The sequence below is a fragment of the Chenopodium quinoa genome, unplaced genomic scaffold (genome assembly GCF_001683475.1).
Source record: "Chenopodium quinoa cultivar QQ74 unplaced genomic scaffold, ASM168347v1, whole genome shotgun sequence".
NCBI classification, from domain to species: Eukaryota; Viridiplantae; Streptophyta; class Magnoliopsida; order Caryophyllales; family Amaranthaceae; genus Chenopodium; species Chenopodium quinoa.
Genome location: NW_018744633.1, coordinates 6,137,385 through 6,154,638, shown reverse-complemented (window position 1 = coordinate 6,154,638; position 17,254 = coordinate 6,137,385). Strand labels below are relative to the sequence as shown.

Sequence of the window (17,254 nt, the reverse complement as noted above, 5' to 3'; positions counted from 1 at the left end):
CTCTTTCTTATGAGCCGCCTGATTGTTAGCAAGTTCAGTTACCAGCCGGCTGTTATCCTTCCGGAGATTGGCATTTTCCTTATCAGCATTCTCCAGGGCTTTAAGGTCAGTTTGAAGATTTTTGACCTGGAGCTCAAGCTCATCAACTCTCTTCAAGGCCGCCTCTCCAGCCTCAGCCGCCTTCTTCAGCAATTCCTCCTGTTGCAACTTTCGTTGTTCAGTTTCCAAGTCATATGAAATGGCATTGAATTGGCAAACGTCAATAAGCTCAGATGCGCGCTTCTGAGCGTCTCTTACCTCCTCCTGCTTCTTGCGAAGAGGGACACTAAGCCCGTCAACTCTCAGCAGCGCCTGCAATATCAGCCGGTAAAAGTGTTAAAAAGATCAAAAATAAAGTCCTTGCATCCGGTAAAGCATAGGTCATCCGGTTTATGTACCTCAGCAAGGAGAGAAAGAATCCGGTCAAGATTAACCGTGTGCACAGCCGGCACAGATTCCCTCTCAGACCGAGTGATGGTCTTGACCATCCTCTTAGCATACTGCTGGTAGTTTGGACGGCTGGAGGTTGTATCTGCAATCATAGAATCAGCTGTAAGGTAGTGGGCATAAGCCTTGCCAATACACAGGCGGTGTCCAGAAGAGTCCCCGGATTGGCTTGCTTGGGTTTTTACCCTCATATGCCCAAGCGGCCAGGGGGGATCGAAGGCAGAATTGTTACCTCTCTCGGACTGTGGGGTCAAAGCCCCCCCCAGCCGCTAATGAACCGGAGCCCGTCAGAGTATGAGCATCCGGTTTTGATGACTCCACCACCATTTCATAGTGGGGAGTGAATTGCAGGCTCTTCCCTGCAGTTGATGGCCTGTCCTTGTCAGGCGTTTTTCGTTTCTGACCCGCAGCCGGGACAGAAGCAGCCACCCTAGGAACTTTGGCGGCTGGCGTGGGAATGTTCCCAGCCGGACGTTTTTGCATACTCGCTACAGAGCGAGGTATGACTTGGCTCCCAGCCTGAAAACAGTCACAATAGTATGCATCCGGTAAAAACCTTGTAACAAGCAAAGGGTACATCCGGAAAAAGAAGAAAACAGTAAACAAGATGGTCAAGGAAAGACTACCCCGGCGTTTTTGGCGGCCAATGCCGCCTTCTTCTCTTCCAACTGCTTCTTCCTCAGAAGGATGGCAGAGGTAGCCGGTGTCTTCTCTGGTGGCACCATTCTTTCTGCTACTTCTGCAAAACAAATGAAATATGGTTAGAAATCAAACAAAGCATACCCATCCGGGAAAACTTGATAAAATAGTAAACCTACCCTTGCTGAACATAGTGCTCAAGTTACAAAGGGACAAAAAACCCTCATCCTTAAACCAGTCCGGATGGGGCACCCAAAATTTAGGAACTACGATCTCACCCCCATCATCTAATGGGGCGGTCGTCTTCAGAAAAGAGACCTTTCTCCATTATTTGGTCCCATACCTCTCCCGGTACTCTAGGGAGAGCGCATTTCCTACCCAATAAGACCGGGTGCTTATTGTATCTACGCAGCCGGCGGTTGAGTTGGGGGGAGGGGGAAGAGACAACATAAAATTTACTCTTCCAGTTACTCCACTTGGACGGCTTGTCCAAGGTCATCATGTACTCAGGAAGCGTGGTAAGAGTGTACCACGCATTCCACCCACCCGGCGCTCTGCTTAAATAATGCATGTGCGCAAATGCCTGCCAGCTTGGCTTGACACCCTGCAGTTCGCAGGCGGCTATATATCCAAGAATGTTGACCCATGAATTAGGGGTCAACTGCCATACGCCTAAGTCATACCCCTTCAGTATGGCTTTTATGCAGTGATGAAGGGGGAACCGGAGACCGGCTGTAATCGCCGCCTCATAGCAGCCAAAGAAGTTGTCGGCATGTTCAACGTCATCAGTCCAAACGACGCTTGCCTCTGCAGGCGGGACGACCACTTCCCATCCCTCTCCAACCGGCTTTTTCTGCAACAAAGCAGGGAGTGTGGCGTTCAAAGTGACCACATCCCTGGCGGACATGGTCATATCAGTCGGGTCACCCTTAGCCGGCCATTTATAGGCCTCTTCTTCAACGGGACCCGCCTCTTCAGAAGACTCTTCACTAGGGCTAGGGCCGGACTCCCCATTATCAGCTGACCCTTCTCCGGCTCCCTCTCCGGTTTCCTCACCGCCGGAATCAGAACTATCCAAGATACTGTCACCCGGGGTGCTAGGTGTACTTGGAGAATTTTCCGGAACTTCCTCACTAGGACCCACCTCAGCCGGTTCCTCGGCTTGTTCTTGATTTATAGGGTCAGCCGGGTCAGCGACTGCATCATCAGACTGATAGTCAGGGTCGATTGCCGTCACTCTGATCCGAGCCATTCTGTCCTGCACATGAACAGAGACGGTCGGATTCGATGTAGGTGAAGGTTGTTCCAAGCACCCCCAGACGGCAATCCCAGTCCTAGACTCAGTCGTCCCTGGTGACCGGCTGACCACAGTCGTAGGCTGTGCCGTGTGTGCATTGGTGGAGTCCATATCCTAATACTATACAACCGGAAATAAAAGAAAGTGAAGTGTAGGATGCAGGCGGTACCTATGAAAATTGCGATTCGCTAAAAAGGATGGCTTGAAACCTCCACAGGCGGAAGTCTCCGAATGTGTTTGAAGCTGAAATAAACAAAATGGGTCAGATATATATTACATGGACTCATTAACAAGACCCCCATACGGTTGAGTGCCGGATGGGATCTATTTGTAAGTTTGAGAAAAAGCCAAGGCTGCTCAAACCACCCCCATGCGGTTAAATGCCGGAGGGGGTTATTTGAATAAGGTTTGAGAAAAAGCTAAAGCTGCTCAAACCACCCCCATGCGGTTAACTACCGGATGGGGTTATTTGAAAGGAGTTTGAGAACAAGCTTAGGCTGCTCAAACCACCCCCATGCGGTTAAATACCGGATGGGGGTCATTCGAAAGGTGTTTGAGAAAAAGCTTAGGCTGCTCAAACCACCCCCATGCGGTTAAATGCCGGATGGGGGTTATTTGAATAAGGTTTGAGAACAAGCTTAGGCTGCTCAAACCACCCCCATGCGGTTATATACCGGATGGGGATCATTTGAAATGAGTTTGAGAAAAAGCTTAGGCTGCTCAAACCACCCCCATCCGGTTAAATGCCGGATGGGGGTTATTTGAATAAGGTTTGAGAACAAGCTTAGGCTGCTCAAACCACCCCCATGCGGGTATATACCGGATGGGGGTCATTTGAAAGGAGTTTGAGAAATAGTTTAGGCTGCTCAAACCACCCCCATGCGGTTAGATACCGGATGGGGGTCTTTGATTGGGGTTTTGAGAAAAAAGCCAAGGCTGCTCAAACCACCCCCATGCGGTTATATACCGGATGGGGGTCATTTGAAAGGAGTTTGAGAACAAGCTTAGGCTGCTCAAACCACCCCCATGCGGTTAAATACCGGATGGGGGTCATTCGAAAGGTGTTTGAGAAAAAGCTTAGGCTGCTCAAACCACCCCCATGCGGTTAACTACCGGATGGGGTTATTTGAATAAGGTTTGAGAAAAAAGCCAAGGCTGCTCAAACCACCCCCATGCGGTTATATACCGGATGGGGATCATTTGAAATGAGTTTGAGAAAAAGCTTAGGCTGCTCAAACCACCCCCATGCGGTTAACTACCGGATGGGGTTATTTGAATAAGGTTTGAGAACAAGCTTAGGCTGCTCAAACCACCCCCATGCGGTTATATACCGGATGGGGGTCATTTGAATAAAGTTTGAGAAAAAGCCAAGGCTGCTCAAACCACCCCCATGCGGGTATATACCGGATGGGGGTCATTTGAAAGGAGTTTGAGAAATAGCTTAGGCTGCTCAAACCACCCCCATGCGGTTAGATACCGGATGGGGGTCTTTGATTGGGGTTTTGAGAAAAAAGCCAAGGCTGCTCAAACCACCCCCATGCGGTTATATACCGGATGGGGGTCATTTGAAAGGAGTTTGAGAACAAGCTTAGGCTGCTCAAACCACCCCCATGCGGTTAAATACCGGATGGGGGTCATTCGAAAGGTGTTTGAGAAAAAGCTTAGGCTGCTCAAACCACCCCCATGCGGTTAACTACCGGATGGGGTTATTTGAATAAGGTTTGAGAACAAGCTTAGGCTGCTCAAACCACCCCATGCGGGTATATACCGGATGGGGGTCATTTGAAAGGAGTTTGAGAAATAGCTTAGGCTGCTCAAACCACCCCCATGCGGTTAGATACCGGATGGGGGTCTTTGATTGGGGTTTTGAGAAAAAAGCCAAGGCTGCTCAAACCACCCCCATGCGGTTATATACCGGATGGGGGTCATTTGAAAGGAGTTTGAGAACAAGCTTAGGCTGCTCAAACCACCCCCATGCGGTTAAATACCGGATGGGGGTCATTCGAAAGGTGTTTGAGAAAAAGCTTAGGCTGCTCAAACCACCCCCATGCGGTTAACTACCGGATGGGGTTATTTGAATAAGGTTTGAGAAAAAAGCCAAGGCTGCTCAAACCACCCCCATGCGGTTATATACCGGATGGGGATCATTTGAAATGAGTTTGAGAAAAAGCTTAGGCTGCTCAAACCACCCCCATGCGGTTAACTACCGGATGGGGTTATTTGAATAAGGTTTGAGAAAAAAGCCAAGGCTGCTCAAACCACCCCCATGCGGTTATATACCGGATGGGGATCATTTGAAATGAGTTTGAGAAAAAGCTTAGGCTGCTCAAACCACCCCCATGTGGTTAACTACCGGATGGGGTTATTTGAATAAGGTTTGAGAACAAGCTTAGGCTGCTCAAACCACCCCATGCGGTTATATACCGGATGGGGGTCATTTGAATAAGTTTTGAGAAAAAGCTTAGGTTGCTCAAACCACCCCCATGCGGTTATATACCGGATGGGGGTCATTTGAAAGGAGTTTGAGAAAAAGCTTAGGCTGCTCAAACCACCCCCATGCGGTTAGATACCGGATGGGGGTCTGTGATTGGGGTTTTGAGAAAAAGCTTAGGCTGCTCAAACCACCCCCATGCGGCATGAAAAGCCGGATGGGTTGAAAACATTTGAAATCATCAAAAAAAAAAAGAGAGAGAAGAGCAGCTGGTACCTTTGAGATTGAAGAAAGGGAACCCAACCGGTCGCCGGATGTGCTTAACTTGAAAGTGCGGGATGCAGAAACACTAAGGAAATGATGCAGCCGGTGGTAGAGCGCTCTCAAAATTTTTGAAAAGTATGTAAAGTGAGGAGGAGAAAGAGAGACTCATGTATTTATAGAGCAGGAGCAGAAGGCGAAACGATGCCTCCTGCCCTAAAAACTTGAAATTTGAAAAAAAGGAGGGAAGAAGACGAACCGTCTCCTCCCTTACGTCTGACACTCGTCACAGGTGACACGTGGACATTCCACGTCACACCTGTGAGGGGCAGATGTTTAGGGTAAAAATAACCCTAAGCCACGTGGCCCAATAAAGGCCTGCCACGTGTCAAGCTTGCAACGGTCAGCAAAAGGCTCAATTCCTTTGCGACACGTGTCATTAAACCCTAATTGAGGTACAGTTCTCCCTACTATAAATAGTAAGGGCAGACCTCATTAATGGGGATCGATCCATCGAATCATCTTCCAAAAACCAACAAAACACAAATTCCCTTGCAAACGCTCTCAAATCGAGAAGCATTTATTGTCTTATTTCCACATTTAGAAAGAGACTAACTTAATCTTCGGAGGCGGAACACCCCAGCCCCAGCCGGAGTATTCCGTTCTTTGTGCAGGTACCGGCGAAGGAAGGAGCATACTAGGAAATTGTAACTCTCCCGTAGGACACATCAAAAACCCCCAAACAGCTGGTACGGTTATTTATTTTTTAATGTGTACTTGAACTGGTATGACTATTGAGTTAGGATGGTTTTAAGTGTCTTACTAGATTTGTGGTGTCAATTATTCAACTTAACAACAATTTATCTTTTTGAAGCTGGATGTATTGAGTGTGCGATCAATTATCAATTTATCATCAATTCAAACTTAGGCAAACCATTGATTGGACTTGTTCAAATAAGTCATGGTTAACTCTACCTAATGACCATCTCTAGGTACAAGTGTGAGCCTCGGTTAGGTCATAGGACCTCCTCTTATAAAATAGCTCAACTCTCTAAGGAGGATTAGGCTTTGCATGATTCAACATTTATCCTGGTTTGGCATATATTAGGCCAAGGCCTAAGGTTGTTAAGCATAAACGAATGGAAGGAATTCGTATCATCAAGTTCAGTTCTTTTCATCTAAAATGCATGATAAATAAAGTAGAAAAAAATCTCTTAATTAATGCGGTATAATCGAATCTACAGTGTATCTATATCCTTTATATCTATTACATTAGTAAACTATTACGAAGTGCATCCTACCAAACATATATTTAGATTCGATCCTAAAAGTTAAAAATTTAAAATGTTATATTGCCATTATATCCTCAAATTTCATCATTGAATAAATATCTCATGCAAGAATCTGATCCTCTCAGCTATAAACTAGGATTGTACATTACCAATTTTAATTTTTTATAAAAAACATTCACTAACTCCAAACAAAAATCCTTTAAAAAAAGAATAAATTAAAAATTAGATATTGCATAGACAAATTAGTAGTATTTAACAATTCAGATGGTAATAAAATCTCAAAAATCCTCTATATTCTCAAGTCATGTATTAATGTATATCCGACCGTTAATTAGAGAATTAAAAAATCTTAAAATCACGAAAAAAAAAAAAAAAAAAAAACTTATTCCAAAAAACAAGAGAGACAAGAAATAAAAGCCAATTAATGATACTTCATATTCCGTACTGTACATTGTATGTTAACATGACTTCATCCTATCCATTAACAATAATTACAATAGTTGAGTAATAATCTCTATAAAAATCAAGAAAATCCCCAAATAATAACAGTAAGGTCAGTAACAATTAACATGTCCAAAAGTTCATCTTTAATAGTGGGGTTGTTTTTGTACAGTTTCTCGTGACATCTACTTTGTTCCTTCAATTCTCCCCACAAAACAAAACCGCCCATTTTTTGCTGCTTCTTGCTTACTTTACTTCACTGTCACAAGCAACATACACATCCCACCATTTTAATTAAAGTTTTATAATTTTAATTACTGAAAGAAATTCAGTAAATTGAGCAATAAACAAAGATTTTTGTGGATTGGATCTCAACAGTAGTTTTTTTGATTGAATATATCTAATTTGGTGGGTGGTTGAGCATCTGATTCCATTGTTACTTTGCTTTGCAACAATACCCAATTCAAGGTGTGATCTTTTTCTCTCTGTCAATAAATTTTGATTTTAGCTTTATTTTTCTTGCTTAATTTATTGATTTATTTTTCTGGGTTTTTAATTGATTGACTCTTATTGACTGATTAGTTATTATCAATCATTTTTTAATTTTATTTAGGTTTTTTTTTTAATTATATTATAATAATTTATAATGGGGGTTTGTTGAATTTGCTTGACTTGATTTGTTTTGGAATTTGAATGTTCTGTTGCTTTTTTTGATTGGGTATATCTTTAAGGGTTTCCTGTAATGCTGTGGCAAAATTGTTGTGAAGTTCTTTTGGGTTTATGTATGAACTTGTTGTGTATTTGAGGTTCTTTTTTAAGAAGTGTTGCATTGATGATTTGGGTTTTTAGAGGGTTTTGCAAGGAGCTTTTGTATGGAAGTAGTTCAGACACTTTTGCATAGAATGCGAGCTGATGTTTCATGTTGATTGCTAAAATGTGTCTTGGCTGCCTTCTAAGAGGCTCGATTAGGCGCTTTCCGCTTTTCGTGTGAGTCCATAGAAGACTGTAGTTTACCATTTGTTAGGTATGTTGGAGTTTAGATGTGCTTTTAAGCAACACAATTTTCAGAGGGTAGAGTGTATGCGAAGACTGTACTAGCCAGTTCGCAACTTTACTGCTTGTAGCATGTTTCCTGGGGTTGCTGTTTGTCTTGGGAAGCATTACAAGGCGGTTGTGTGTATGCAATCACGTACCTGAATGCTCTTCTTTTCGTTTGCCCTTGCCTTTTCAAAATCTCACTAGATCTAACTTCATATGTTGAAAAAGTTTTTGCGACTTATATTCGCGTTGAAAATATTTGAACTTTTAAAGAGTGTGTATAAAGTCAAGGCAGTTAAGTTATCCTAGGTGGACTTCAAACACATCAAGAGTTGACTTTTATGGACTATAATGGATTCATATGACATAAGTGATGTTCATGGCCTTTGGCACTGTTCAGCAGAAAGAGAGAGGGGTGGGGGACATTCACATGAACTCAGCTCCATATGTTCAATTGCAGTCAGGCACCTTTAGCCTCACTCCTACAGCTGAAAGACATCATTTCCTTTTAATTATTTGATTCGAAAAATAACTGAATAGCCTAGCTATTAGCTGCTTCAACTTAGTGGACAAGGTTGAAAAGGGGGGTTTGGGGGGGGGGGGGGGTTGTGATAGTTTAGATTTTTCTTCTTTCTTTTAACTTATTCTGGTATGGCTTAATTGAATTATACATATTTTCAATTTCATTCCTTTATTCTGAATGAGTGGCACTCAAACTCGCAAAAAGGGAAAAGACTCGAAATTTTGTGCATTAAGTGCTCTTATAGAAATAGTGCCTCTATTTCATATTATGTGCGACATTTACTAAAAATGGTTGCTAGATATTATGTGAAACAAATGTTTTCTTTCCTTTTTAGGTTGTCAATTATCTCTATCGCTACTCATCACATGCATCACTATTTCTCTCTCCATTCACCAAACAAATTTTGTCTAGGAGTCCGTACAAGCTCATTTGTTGCACATAATATGAAACAGAGGTAGTATAAAAACATAACTTTTTATGTAGGATGTTGGAACTTTGGAGTTGCTTATTTGGTAGTTCTTAACCAATTGCATTGAAGTTGGATTGGCTAAAGTGATATTTAAGCTTTTGATATCTTGATCCGATGAAGTAAATCGCAGCTAAAACCTTCAACTATGTGTTTATATGTTGTTGTATTGGCTTTGAAATACTAGTGTGCAGAGTTCACAATCTGTTCCTTTTTTTTTGTTATGTTTGAGACACTTGCAGCACTACATGGACTTAACATGATTTCAAAATGTTAGTTATGTTCATTGAAAAAATATACCATGTGATTTATGTAGGTTTCAAGGCATGCTCCAGAAAGTAAGGTTTTCCTTATATCGAAAACAGTATCTCGGCGTGGTGAGAGGAAAATAATGCTGTAATTCTAAGCATCAAGCCATCAACACAATGTTTCGAGCTAAAAACTTCAATTGTATCTATCCTTTTTTACTTCAGTATAGTAGGCCTACCAAATCTATATGGGGATATTGTTGCTCCTCATCTTTTTCTTAGAGAAGCACAGAGGGAAATTTATTAATTTGATTACAGTCTTACTTGAGCTGGTTGAATGATATATGACTTTGTAAGTATTTCTTTTTTAAGTCATCATATCAACCTGCATGATGGGTAAGGAAAACCAAAAAGAAACCATGAGCCTAGAAATTAGTAGCAGAAGCTCTTCACCAACTAAAAGCAATAGTTCAAGGGCTTCAACTGCATCACAGCTCAGTATAGATAGGGATTTGGGCTTGCCCGCTTGTCGTGTGTGCCAATGTACTGAATCTGACCGAAGAGGGGATGCTGCTTTGGGGTTTTTAGGGATAGATCCCTTTCTAGAGGAGTCACATAATGTGAAGGAGCTACATGAGCCTCACAAGAAAATAGCCCATAATGAAGTTGAGGGTAGCGCATCAGTGGACACAAATCAGAAAATGCAGCCTGGGTATGTGCAATTCATCAGCCCTACAGGAGAGGTTTTTGTTTGTAATACAGATGTAGAAATGGGAGCATGTCATAAACGGGACACACTAATTGAACTTGGATGTGCTTGTAAGAATGATCTTGCCCTTGTACACTATGCTTGTGCTCTGAAATGGTTTGTTAATCATGGGTCTACTGTCTGTGAAATATGTGGATGTGTTGCAAGTAATATTAGCACTGCTGATTATAAGAAAGTCCTTGCTTCTTTGAAAGATTATGAGGCATTACGTGATAGGACTGCAAGTGGGGTACCTAATCCTGCACAAGTACATGGTAGTTCTGGGGTTGATCCTGATGCTGTTGCAGCTATTCGCAGGCAGCGGCTTAGTGAGGTATATTTGTGGTTTAATCCACATGGTCACCACCGTCATAATAATTTCAGCAGTGAAAATGCCCCTGCAATTCTGGTTGTTACAGAACCACCTGCAAATATTGTCGTTCAAGATGTCACGCCTCCTCAGAATCCAGCTACAAAATGGGCTGTGGAAGGTACGGGCATTTTGCTAGCAACAGGCCTGCTTACTATTACTCTTGCATGGCTCATTGCTCCTCGCGTTGGAAGGGTACGTTTGGTTTAATGTTTGTATATATTTAGATTATCATTTTCTCTTATTTTCTTGCAATATTAAATTATAAATTACATGTGGAATTCCTCACTAACTCACTTATCTCATTGAGGAAGTTGAAAAGATAAATCTTAGATTACAATATAAATTTGAAGTCATAGTAATTATATACATATTTTTGCCTAATATAAGATCCGTGTTTCATTTTTCTATTTACTTGTTACATTCTCCGAAAAAAAAAAATCTACTCTCGAAATGCTCATCTGCACGAACTTTGCATTTTGGCTTAATTACATAAATTGGTGAAGGTGATAAATGTCGTTTGGGCTTTGCTGCAACAAATAAGGATTCTTTTAGTCACATGTTAAACAATCATTTTGGGGGGTGAGTTGGTAGATACATAGGTACAGAGGACCTCCTGTCCAAGATCTTATTGATGATTAGTTTGAGAACTTGGTTAAACAAGAGAGTATATTATCTTCACCTGAAAATAAGGTGCTCTTGTTTGTTCTAGTCTATTTGATCTCATCTCTGTACCTTGACCACACTTTTATGCTAATGTGTAAAATTTACTATGTTAAAGTGAGATCTCATGAAATATACCTTAACGTGTATCTTGCAATCATCTAATTGTCATATTTCGTATTTGTATGGAATTATGACTATTTGATAATAAGGAGCCAGGAATAACATCTTATTTGGTATGATGACTTTGGTCTAATTGTTCTAGTCTCATCTGATATGATATGTTTCTCATAATTAATAAGCTGATTGAATAAGGTTATTGTTCTCTTCACCTGAAATAAGGTGATTTGCTCTAATCTAATCATACCATAATTTGACTAAGCTTTGACCATTTTTTTTTTTTTTTTTTGCTAATGTATAAGAAAAAACATTGTCTAGTGGGATGAGATCTGTTAATGTGTATTTTCCAAAAAATGTATTATCATTATTTTTTGTCAACCTGCAACTAAAAGATACGGAGTACATATTACGCAAGTGATAAAGTTCTTAACTTATATAAGGTGAAGAGAAAAGATTCATAAGAACCATAACTTAAAGCTCATGTGTACAACAAAGGCCTCTCTACACCTGTGTGATTGATAAATTATGAAAATGTCAGCAGTTCAGATTCCTGTGTTCTTAGGTTGAATCTGCTGTTCATAAATGCTGACAAGGGAAGCAAAATTGATCCCTTGAGGGCATAAATGATAAACTACACAATATATTTTTGAATATGAAAACTTCTGATCCCCTGTACAGTTCAGACTTCAGAGTGACCCTTTTGGACTGATATATGGTGTTACTGCTGTTCCTGTTTACATCCAAGAGCAACCAGTCACTTTTTTACGTTTTTTGACGAGAAGTCATTGATATTTTCATATGGATATAATGGCTAATTAAGTTTGCTTTTGGCACTTGTCTTTGATTTTGTTTGGCATAATAATTTTGTATGATCTGACAAGTGGACAAATGATAGTTGTATCAAATAATATTTTCATGCTTTACAATATAGCTGTGTTCTTATTTGCAGAAAACAGCAAAAAATGGTCTTCATATTCTTCTTGGAGGTGTTTGTGCCTTAGCTGTTGTTGTCTTCTTTCGCTTTGTAAGTAGTTATCTTCGCCTTTTATTGAGGTGTTTTACATGCAGTGTATTTAAGTTTGTGTTTTGATTTGCTTTAAGTTCATTTCTGCTATCTGTAGCAAATTGTCCTGTTTTTTTCTTTTTAATCACCCGAGATCACCTATATGTAATAACGAGATGTTAAGAATATAGGAGCCATCTGAAGGAAATGCACTGCACATATAGTGGAGTAGTGGACCATATGATTTACTAAGTAGAATAGAAGCCTAAGCATTAGGTCTACACATACAAAATAGATACATTGTGCATGTGTGCATACTTACATTCATTACTTACATATTGCAACACAATACGCCTATCAGCATATGTGTTAGTTGCAAATGTAATTGAATTATCAATACATCATGTTTGACCTTCTACCTAGTCATAATTGGTCTCACTTCCCATGTGTGTAACCATTATGTGTAAGGTTGCTTTTTTTTTTTTGGACAAGAATATGTGGAAGTATATTAGTTTTTGACATAAATCTAGGCCTTAGTCGTGCTACTTTCCTATTTTGTTTTAGTTGCAACATTTTAACTTTTACGTTTGTCAAACGTAAATAATATCTTAGATTACAATTGGCAAAATTTGGAATGAGACGGTCATGCAATAATTTGCTCTAAACTTGAGTGGTTTTTTTCCCCATAGGGTTTGTCTTATTAGTTTTTTTCAAGGGTATCCTTTAATGTTGCACAATAAAGAGCCATGCTTTTGGTCATCAAAGAGCCTCCTAATTATATTGGCAAGGCTGTGTTCTGAGTTGAGGAGTTGCTATCATGAATTGATGCAATTTTCTTGAAATTTTTGCAGGTTGTACTAACCAGGATCAAATATGGACCAGCACGATACTGGGCGATCTTGTTTGTATTCTGGTTTCTTGTGTTTGGTATATGGGCATCACGGACACATACTGCACATACAACATGAATTCTGTTATGATATGTACGTCTATGATATGTTTATAAAGTCTGTTTCTGTGAATTTTTCAGTCTTGAAGGTGGACGATTTTTGCGTGGAAATTTTAAAGTTGTTTACATTGTAATTAATGGCTAGGTCCTGTCAATCTTTGACAAAAGACATGGATTCATTACCAGATTTTAGTGGGTAATGTTATAAACAATCACTTGATATTATAAACAAGTGCTAGTAAAAACTCAGTCCAAATGATTATGCAGAAAGCAGACTATACCGGAACACTTGTAGAATTGTAGGGATCAGATGGCCGGAAGCTCCGATTACTGCATTGCATTTGTAGGCATACAGTAATCAATAATATCAGTACCAGATAACCCAAATATTAATGGTGATCGTTTCCATCCGAACAAAACCCAGCCCTTTTTTGCTGTGATAGGTACGATTATAGATTGAATCAGGGAGTTGATCCTATGGATTGTGCAACTATCACAAATAATAATCACTTAATATTAGCAATTGCTTTTGATGAATGATAAACATGAAAAACATTAGGAGCGAAGTAATAATTATACTGCATTTAATGATTTGTAAATATGTGCTGGATTCGGGTATAATCAGGTTATAAGCAATAGTTGCTGTGCTGCTCTAATATCTCTGGAAACTGATGGAAGTCACTGTAACATTGAGTATGATCTGAATGTATCTGCCTTCGTCGAATCCAACAGGGTATTACCTGCGCTGCTCCCAGTAACATCTGCCATTGATTCTGATTACTCATGCTTTATCTCTAAATGTTCATTATGTTGCTACCTAACATACGAAAAAAAAAAAAAATTCCAACACACAATAAAATACAAAACCAGATTGATGATGAACAACTTTCCTTCTGTTTCTACAAAATTTTATTTCACATCATTACTTGTACAATTTTTGAGATTATTTTCAAGCTTACAAAAGAACAAGATAAAAGGATAAAAACAAATCCATAGAATTATATTGCAAGAATTTGTACAATCTTTACCAGAAGCCTCCATAGCATGTCTCCGTCATGAGCACGAAAACAATCGATTTAGCTCCATGCTTCTGCGTGCGTGGATTGGCAACAGCTACGGAGTACATTACTCTTTACAGCAATGGCTATTGGCTACTTAAGAACAAGGATCCAAAGTTGATCAATGAGCATTTAATCGCCATCATAGTCACCATAATTGTCCGTGCAAACCACAGAAGTGAGGGCTGACACCCATGCTTGCAAACCACTATTAGTATCCTTCTTCCTTTCTACCTCTAGCTTAGCAACAGCCTGCTTGGGAACTCCAGATTTCACAAGAACAAATCCAAGTGACTTATAAGTGGCATCATCAGGTTCAATCTCAAGACTAATCATCTCCTTGAAAATCGAAACAGCCTCCTTTAGTCTTCCAACAACAGCAAATAGAGCAAGCACATTGTTATAGCTCAACAGCTCCGTCAGAAGTCCTAGTTCCTGCATCTTTTCTGCAATTTCCATTGCTTCATCTAGTCTGCCTACCCGTTTGTACATGCAAAGCATCATTGCATATGAGAATTCATTTACTTCACCTCTTTCCTGCATATCATCAAAAATTTCTTCTGCTTCCCTAACCATTGATCGTTTGCTATACAGATCAATAATACAATTTGAAGAATATACATCTGCACCCTTCTCAAATGATCGAAGCAGTTTGTAAGTATCTAATGCTTCTTCTAAGTATCCAACTTTTGTATAAAGTTTGATCAAGGAGTTACAGATTACATCATTCAACGAGAGATCTGCCTCTTTCAGAGCATCAACGTAATCCATGGCTTCTGTAACATTTCCACTCTCTGCAGAAGCATTAATTAGCACACCATAAAGAACAACATCAGGTTGCACATTGTAATTGATCATCTCCTTGTACAAGCTTTTGGCCAATTCCAACTGACCAAGCTTTGCAAAGCTTGAGATCAGGGCACAGTATGGAACACAATCATTCACTAGGCCTGCTTTCTGCATCTTCAACAGATAGGGCTTTGCAACATGAGGCAAATCCGCAGCTGCTAGCGATTGTATGAGAGATATATAGCTACATCTGTCTGGCAGAACACCTAGCTTCTCCATACTATCAAACAACTGACATGCTTTATTGTACTTCTTACCAATGCCATAAGCTTTGATCATCACATTGAATTCCAACACACCTATTTTGTTCTTCTCTTGGCAACAGACAAAAACTTTCTCAGCTTCATTAACATACCCACGCTCTCCATATGCATCAATGTTAGCAGAATAGCATTCCGAGGTCATTTTACCTTCAAAGTGGAAACGTTCAAACCATGACCATGACTTTTCAAGCATGCCAGCGTCAATATACATTCTAGTCAGGGCAGACTGCGTAAATTCATCCATTTCAAGACCCCTCTTATCCATTTCTGAGATGAGCATCTCTGCTTCAAAAACCATTTGCCTTATAGAGAAAGCATACAAAAGGGTGCGATAACTCACAGGATCCGGTTGTAGGCATGCCTGTTTCATTTGAGCAAAGTAACTAAATGCAAGGTTGATATCATCACGCTTAGCATAAAGGGATATAAGAATGTTATATGTTCTAGTATCAGGGTCGCGGTTGAGTTCTTTCATCTTTCGCACCAATTTGTTAACCTCTTCCAACCTGCCAGCATTTCCATAAATGTGAATCATTGTATTGAAGGTTATTGTATCAGGAATAACTCCTTCACCTAGCATCTTCTGAAAGGTTTGAGACATTTCCTGAAGCTGCCCTGATTTCCCATACGTGTCAATGAGAGTATTATATGTATACAAGCTCAAACTAAGCTGCGCCCCAGAATTCACCTTAATCGTGCTAGCTCTGTGTGATTCGAGTGTACTCTTCCCTTTTTTTGATTTATCCAAAGACCACACTTTAAAGAACTCCTCAGCTTTTCTAAACTCCCCTGCTTTCTTGTACATTTGGAGGACAATTCCCATAGTAACCTCATCAGGCTCCATGCCTTGTTCATTCATTCTTTGCAGCCAAACTAAAGCCTCCTCTCTAAGACCGCCTTTGCTATAAACATCAATAAGTGTACCATAGGTAGAATTAATCGGTGCAATCCTCTTCGCCTTCATCTCATCCCATAATCTTTCTACTTCACCCCATTGCCGCGCTTTTCCTAGAACTCGAAGCATAATGTTATAATGAATCACATTCAACTCATAACAACCCTTCTTCTTAAACCACTCAAAAATCTCCAATGCCCTCTCCCAACTCGACTGTTCCTTCAAAATGATACTCCTCTCCTTGTTGCTAAGACTCTCTTCCCACGGCCTAAACGCCTCGTCTAAGTCACTAATACTCTCCAACGCCAACAATATAGACGGAATACACCCTCCATAAGAGGACCATTTCGTCGAACACTTGGTGTGCAACTTTTTTGTAGGAAAATTTCCACGCCCACCTTCTAATTCAACCACACCATTAATCTTATTTTGATGATTTTGACTCTTCCCAGATTTTAATTTAGCCAATTCATCAACAGAATCATGTGGGTTTTTACTCAATTTATCAATTGCACCACTTGGGTTGATATTCTGCTTCTCCAATCTTCGGAATTTCTTGTGCCCTTTACTGGGTATTTCAAGAACGTTTGAATTTCTGGGTTTTTTGGAAGAATCATGAGTTTCAAGAGGAGAAACTGAGAATCTAATGGTGAACGAGGTATGTAGATGACAAGGTGACTGGAAAAAACAGCTGATATCAAAGCATTGGGCTTTACTGAACATTTCTTTATTGTTGATTAAGCAAGAAATCTTGCTTCAAATTCAAAAATGTTGGAGTGAAATTGGTTCTGTAATTTGGTTAATTTTGAGAGAGAAAGAGGGAGAATTTGGAAGTAACCATTTGGAGAGAAGAAATGGATAATAGAGGAAGGCGCGGTTTGTTAGAGGGAAAGGAAAACTAAGGTTAAAATAAGTTTGACTTTTTTTTTAGGGATGTTTAAGGAATTTGACTTGATTTTAGGAATACAGTATCAAAACTCGTGGTTTTGTCGATTTAATATTTACGGGTAAGACACTTAAAAGTTGAAAGTAGGGGAAAATAGTAACATAATCTTTACTTTAACACTCGTCACATAAACACTTACTTGCTTGATATACTTAAGGTGACATTGATAGCACCCGGTGGTGGAGGCAATGTGGAACAAAACAATATTGAAGAATCAAAGAGGGAAAAAAAAATGAGAATATGCTAAAGTTAAGGGTCTATTCTGATT

General features: G+C 40.0%; 2 protein-coding genes across 2 annotated transcripts; one reads left to right on the top strand and one right to left on the bottom strand.

Moving 5' to 3' along the window:
- Nucleotides 1–6,489: 6,489 nt before the first annotated feature.
- LOC110701314 lies at nucleotides 6,490–13,214 on the top strand. Its single transcript, XM_021878950.1, has 4 exons — nucleotides 6,490–7,315; nucleotides 9,191–10,435; nucleotides 11,973–12,047; nucleotides 12,878–13,214. Exons 2-4 carry the CDS (start codon nucleotides 9,512–9,514, stop codon nucleotides 12,992–12,994), a joined length of 1,116 nt encoding a protein of 371 aa, XP_021734642.1. The 5' UTR covers nucleotides 6,490–7,315; nucleotides 9,191–9,511; the 3' UTR covers nucleotides 12,995–13,214.
- A 346-nt stretch (nucleotides 13,215–13,560) lies between these two features.
- LOC110701313 (pentatricopeptide repeat-containing protein At3g23020-like) lies at nucleotides 13,561–17,020 on the bottom strand. The gene has a single exon (XM_021878949.1). It carries the CDS (start codon nucleotides 16,761–16,763, stop codon nucleotides 14,166–14,168), a length of 2,598 nt encoding a protein of 865 aa, XP_021734641.1. The 5' UTR covers nucleotides 16,764–17,020; the 3' UTR covers nucleotides 13,561–14,165.
- Between the last annotated feature and the right edge of the window lie 234 nt (nucleotides 17,021–17,254).

Excerpts from the sequence above, each read along its gene's own strand:
- LOC110701314 (XM_021878950.1), top strand. The coding sequence starts at position 9,512 with ATGATGGGTAAGGAAAACCAAAAAGAAACCATGAGCCTAGAAATTAGT. Across the intron at positions 10,436-11,972 it reads TTGCTCCTCGCGTTGGAAGG|AAAACAGCAAAAAATGGTCT; the intron begins GTACGTTTGGTT and ends TCTTATTTGCAG. Across the intron at positions 12,048-12,877 it reads TTGTTGTCTTCTTTCGCTTT|GTTGTACTAACCAGGATCAA; the intron begins GTAAGTAGTTAT and ends AAATTTTTGCAG.
- LOC110701313 (XM_021878949.1), bottom strand. The coding sequence starts at position 16,763 with ATGTTCAGTAAAGCCCAATGCTTTGATATCAGCTGTTTTTTCCAGTCA.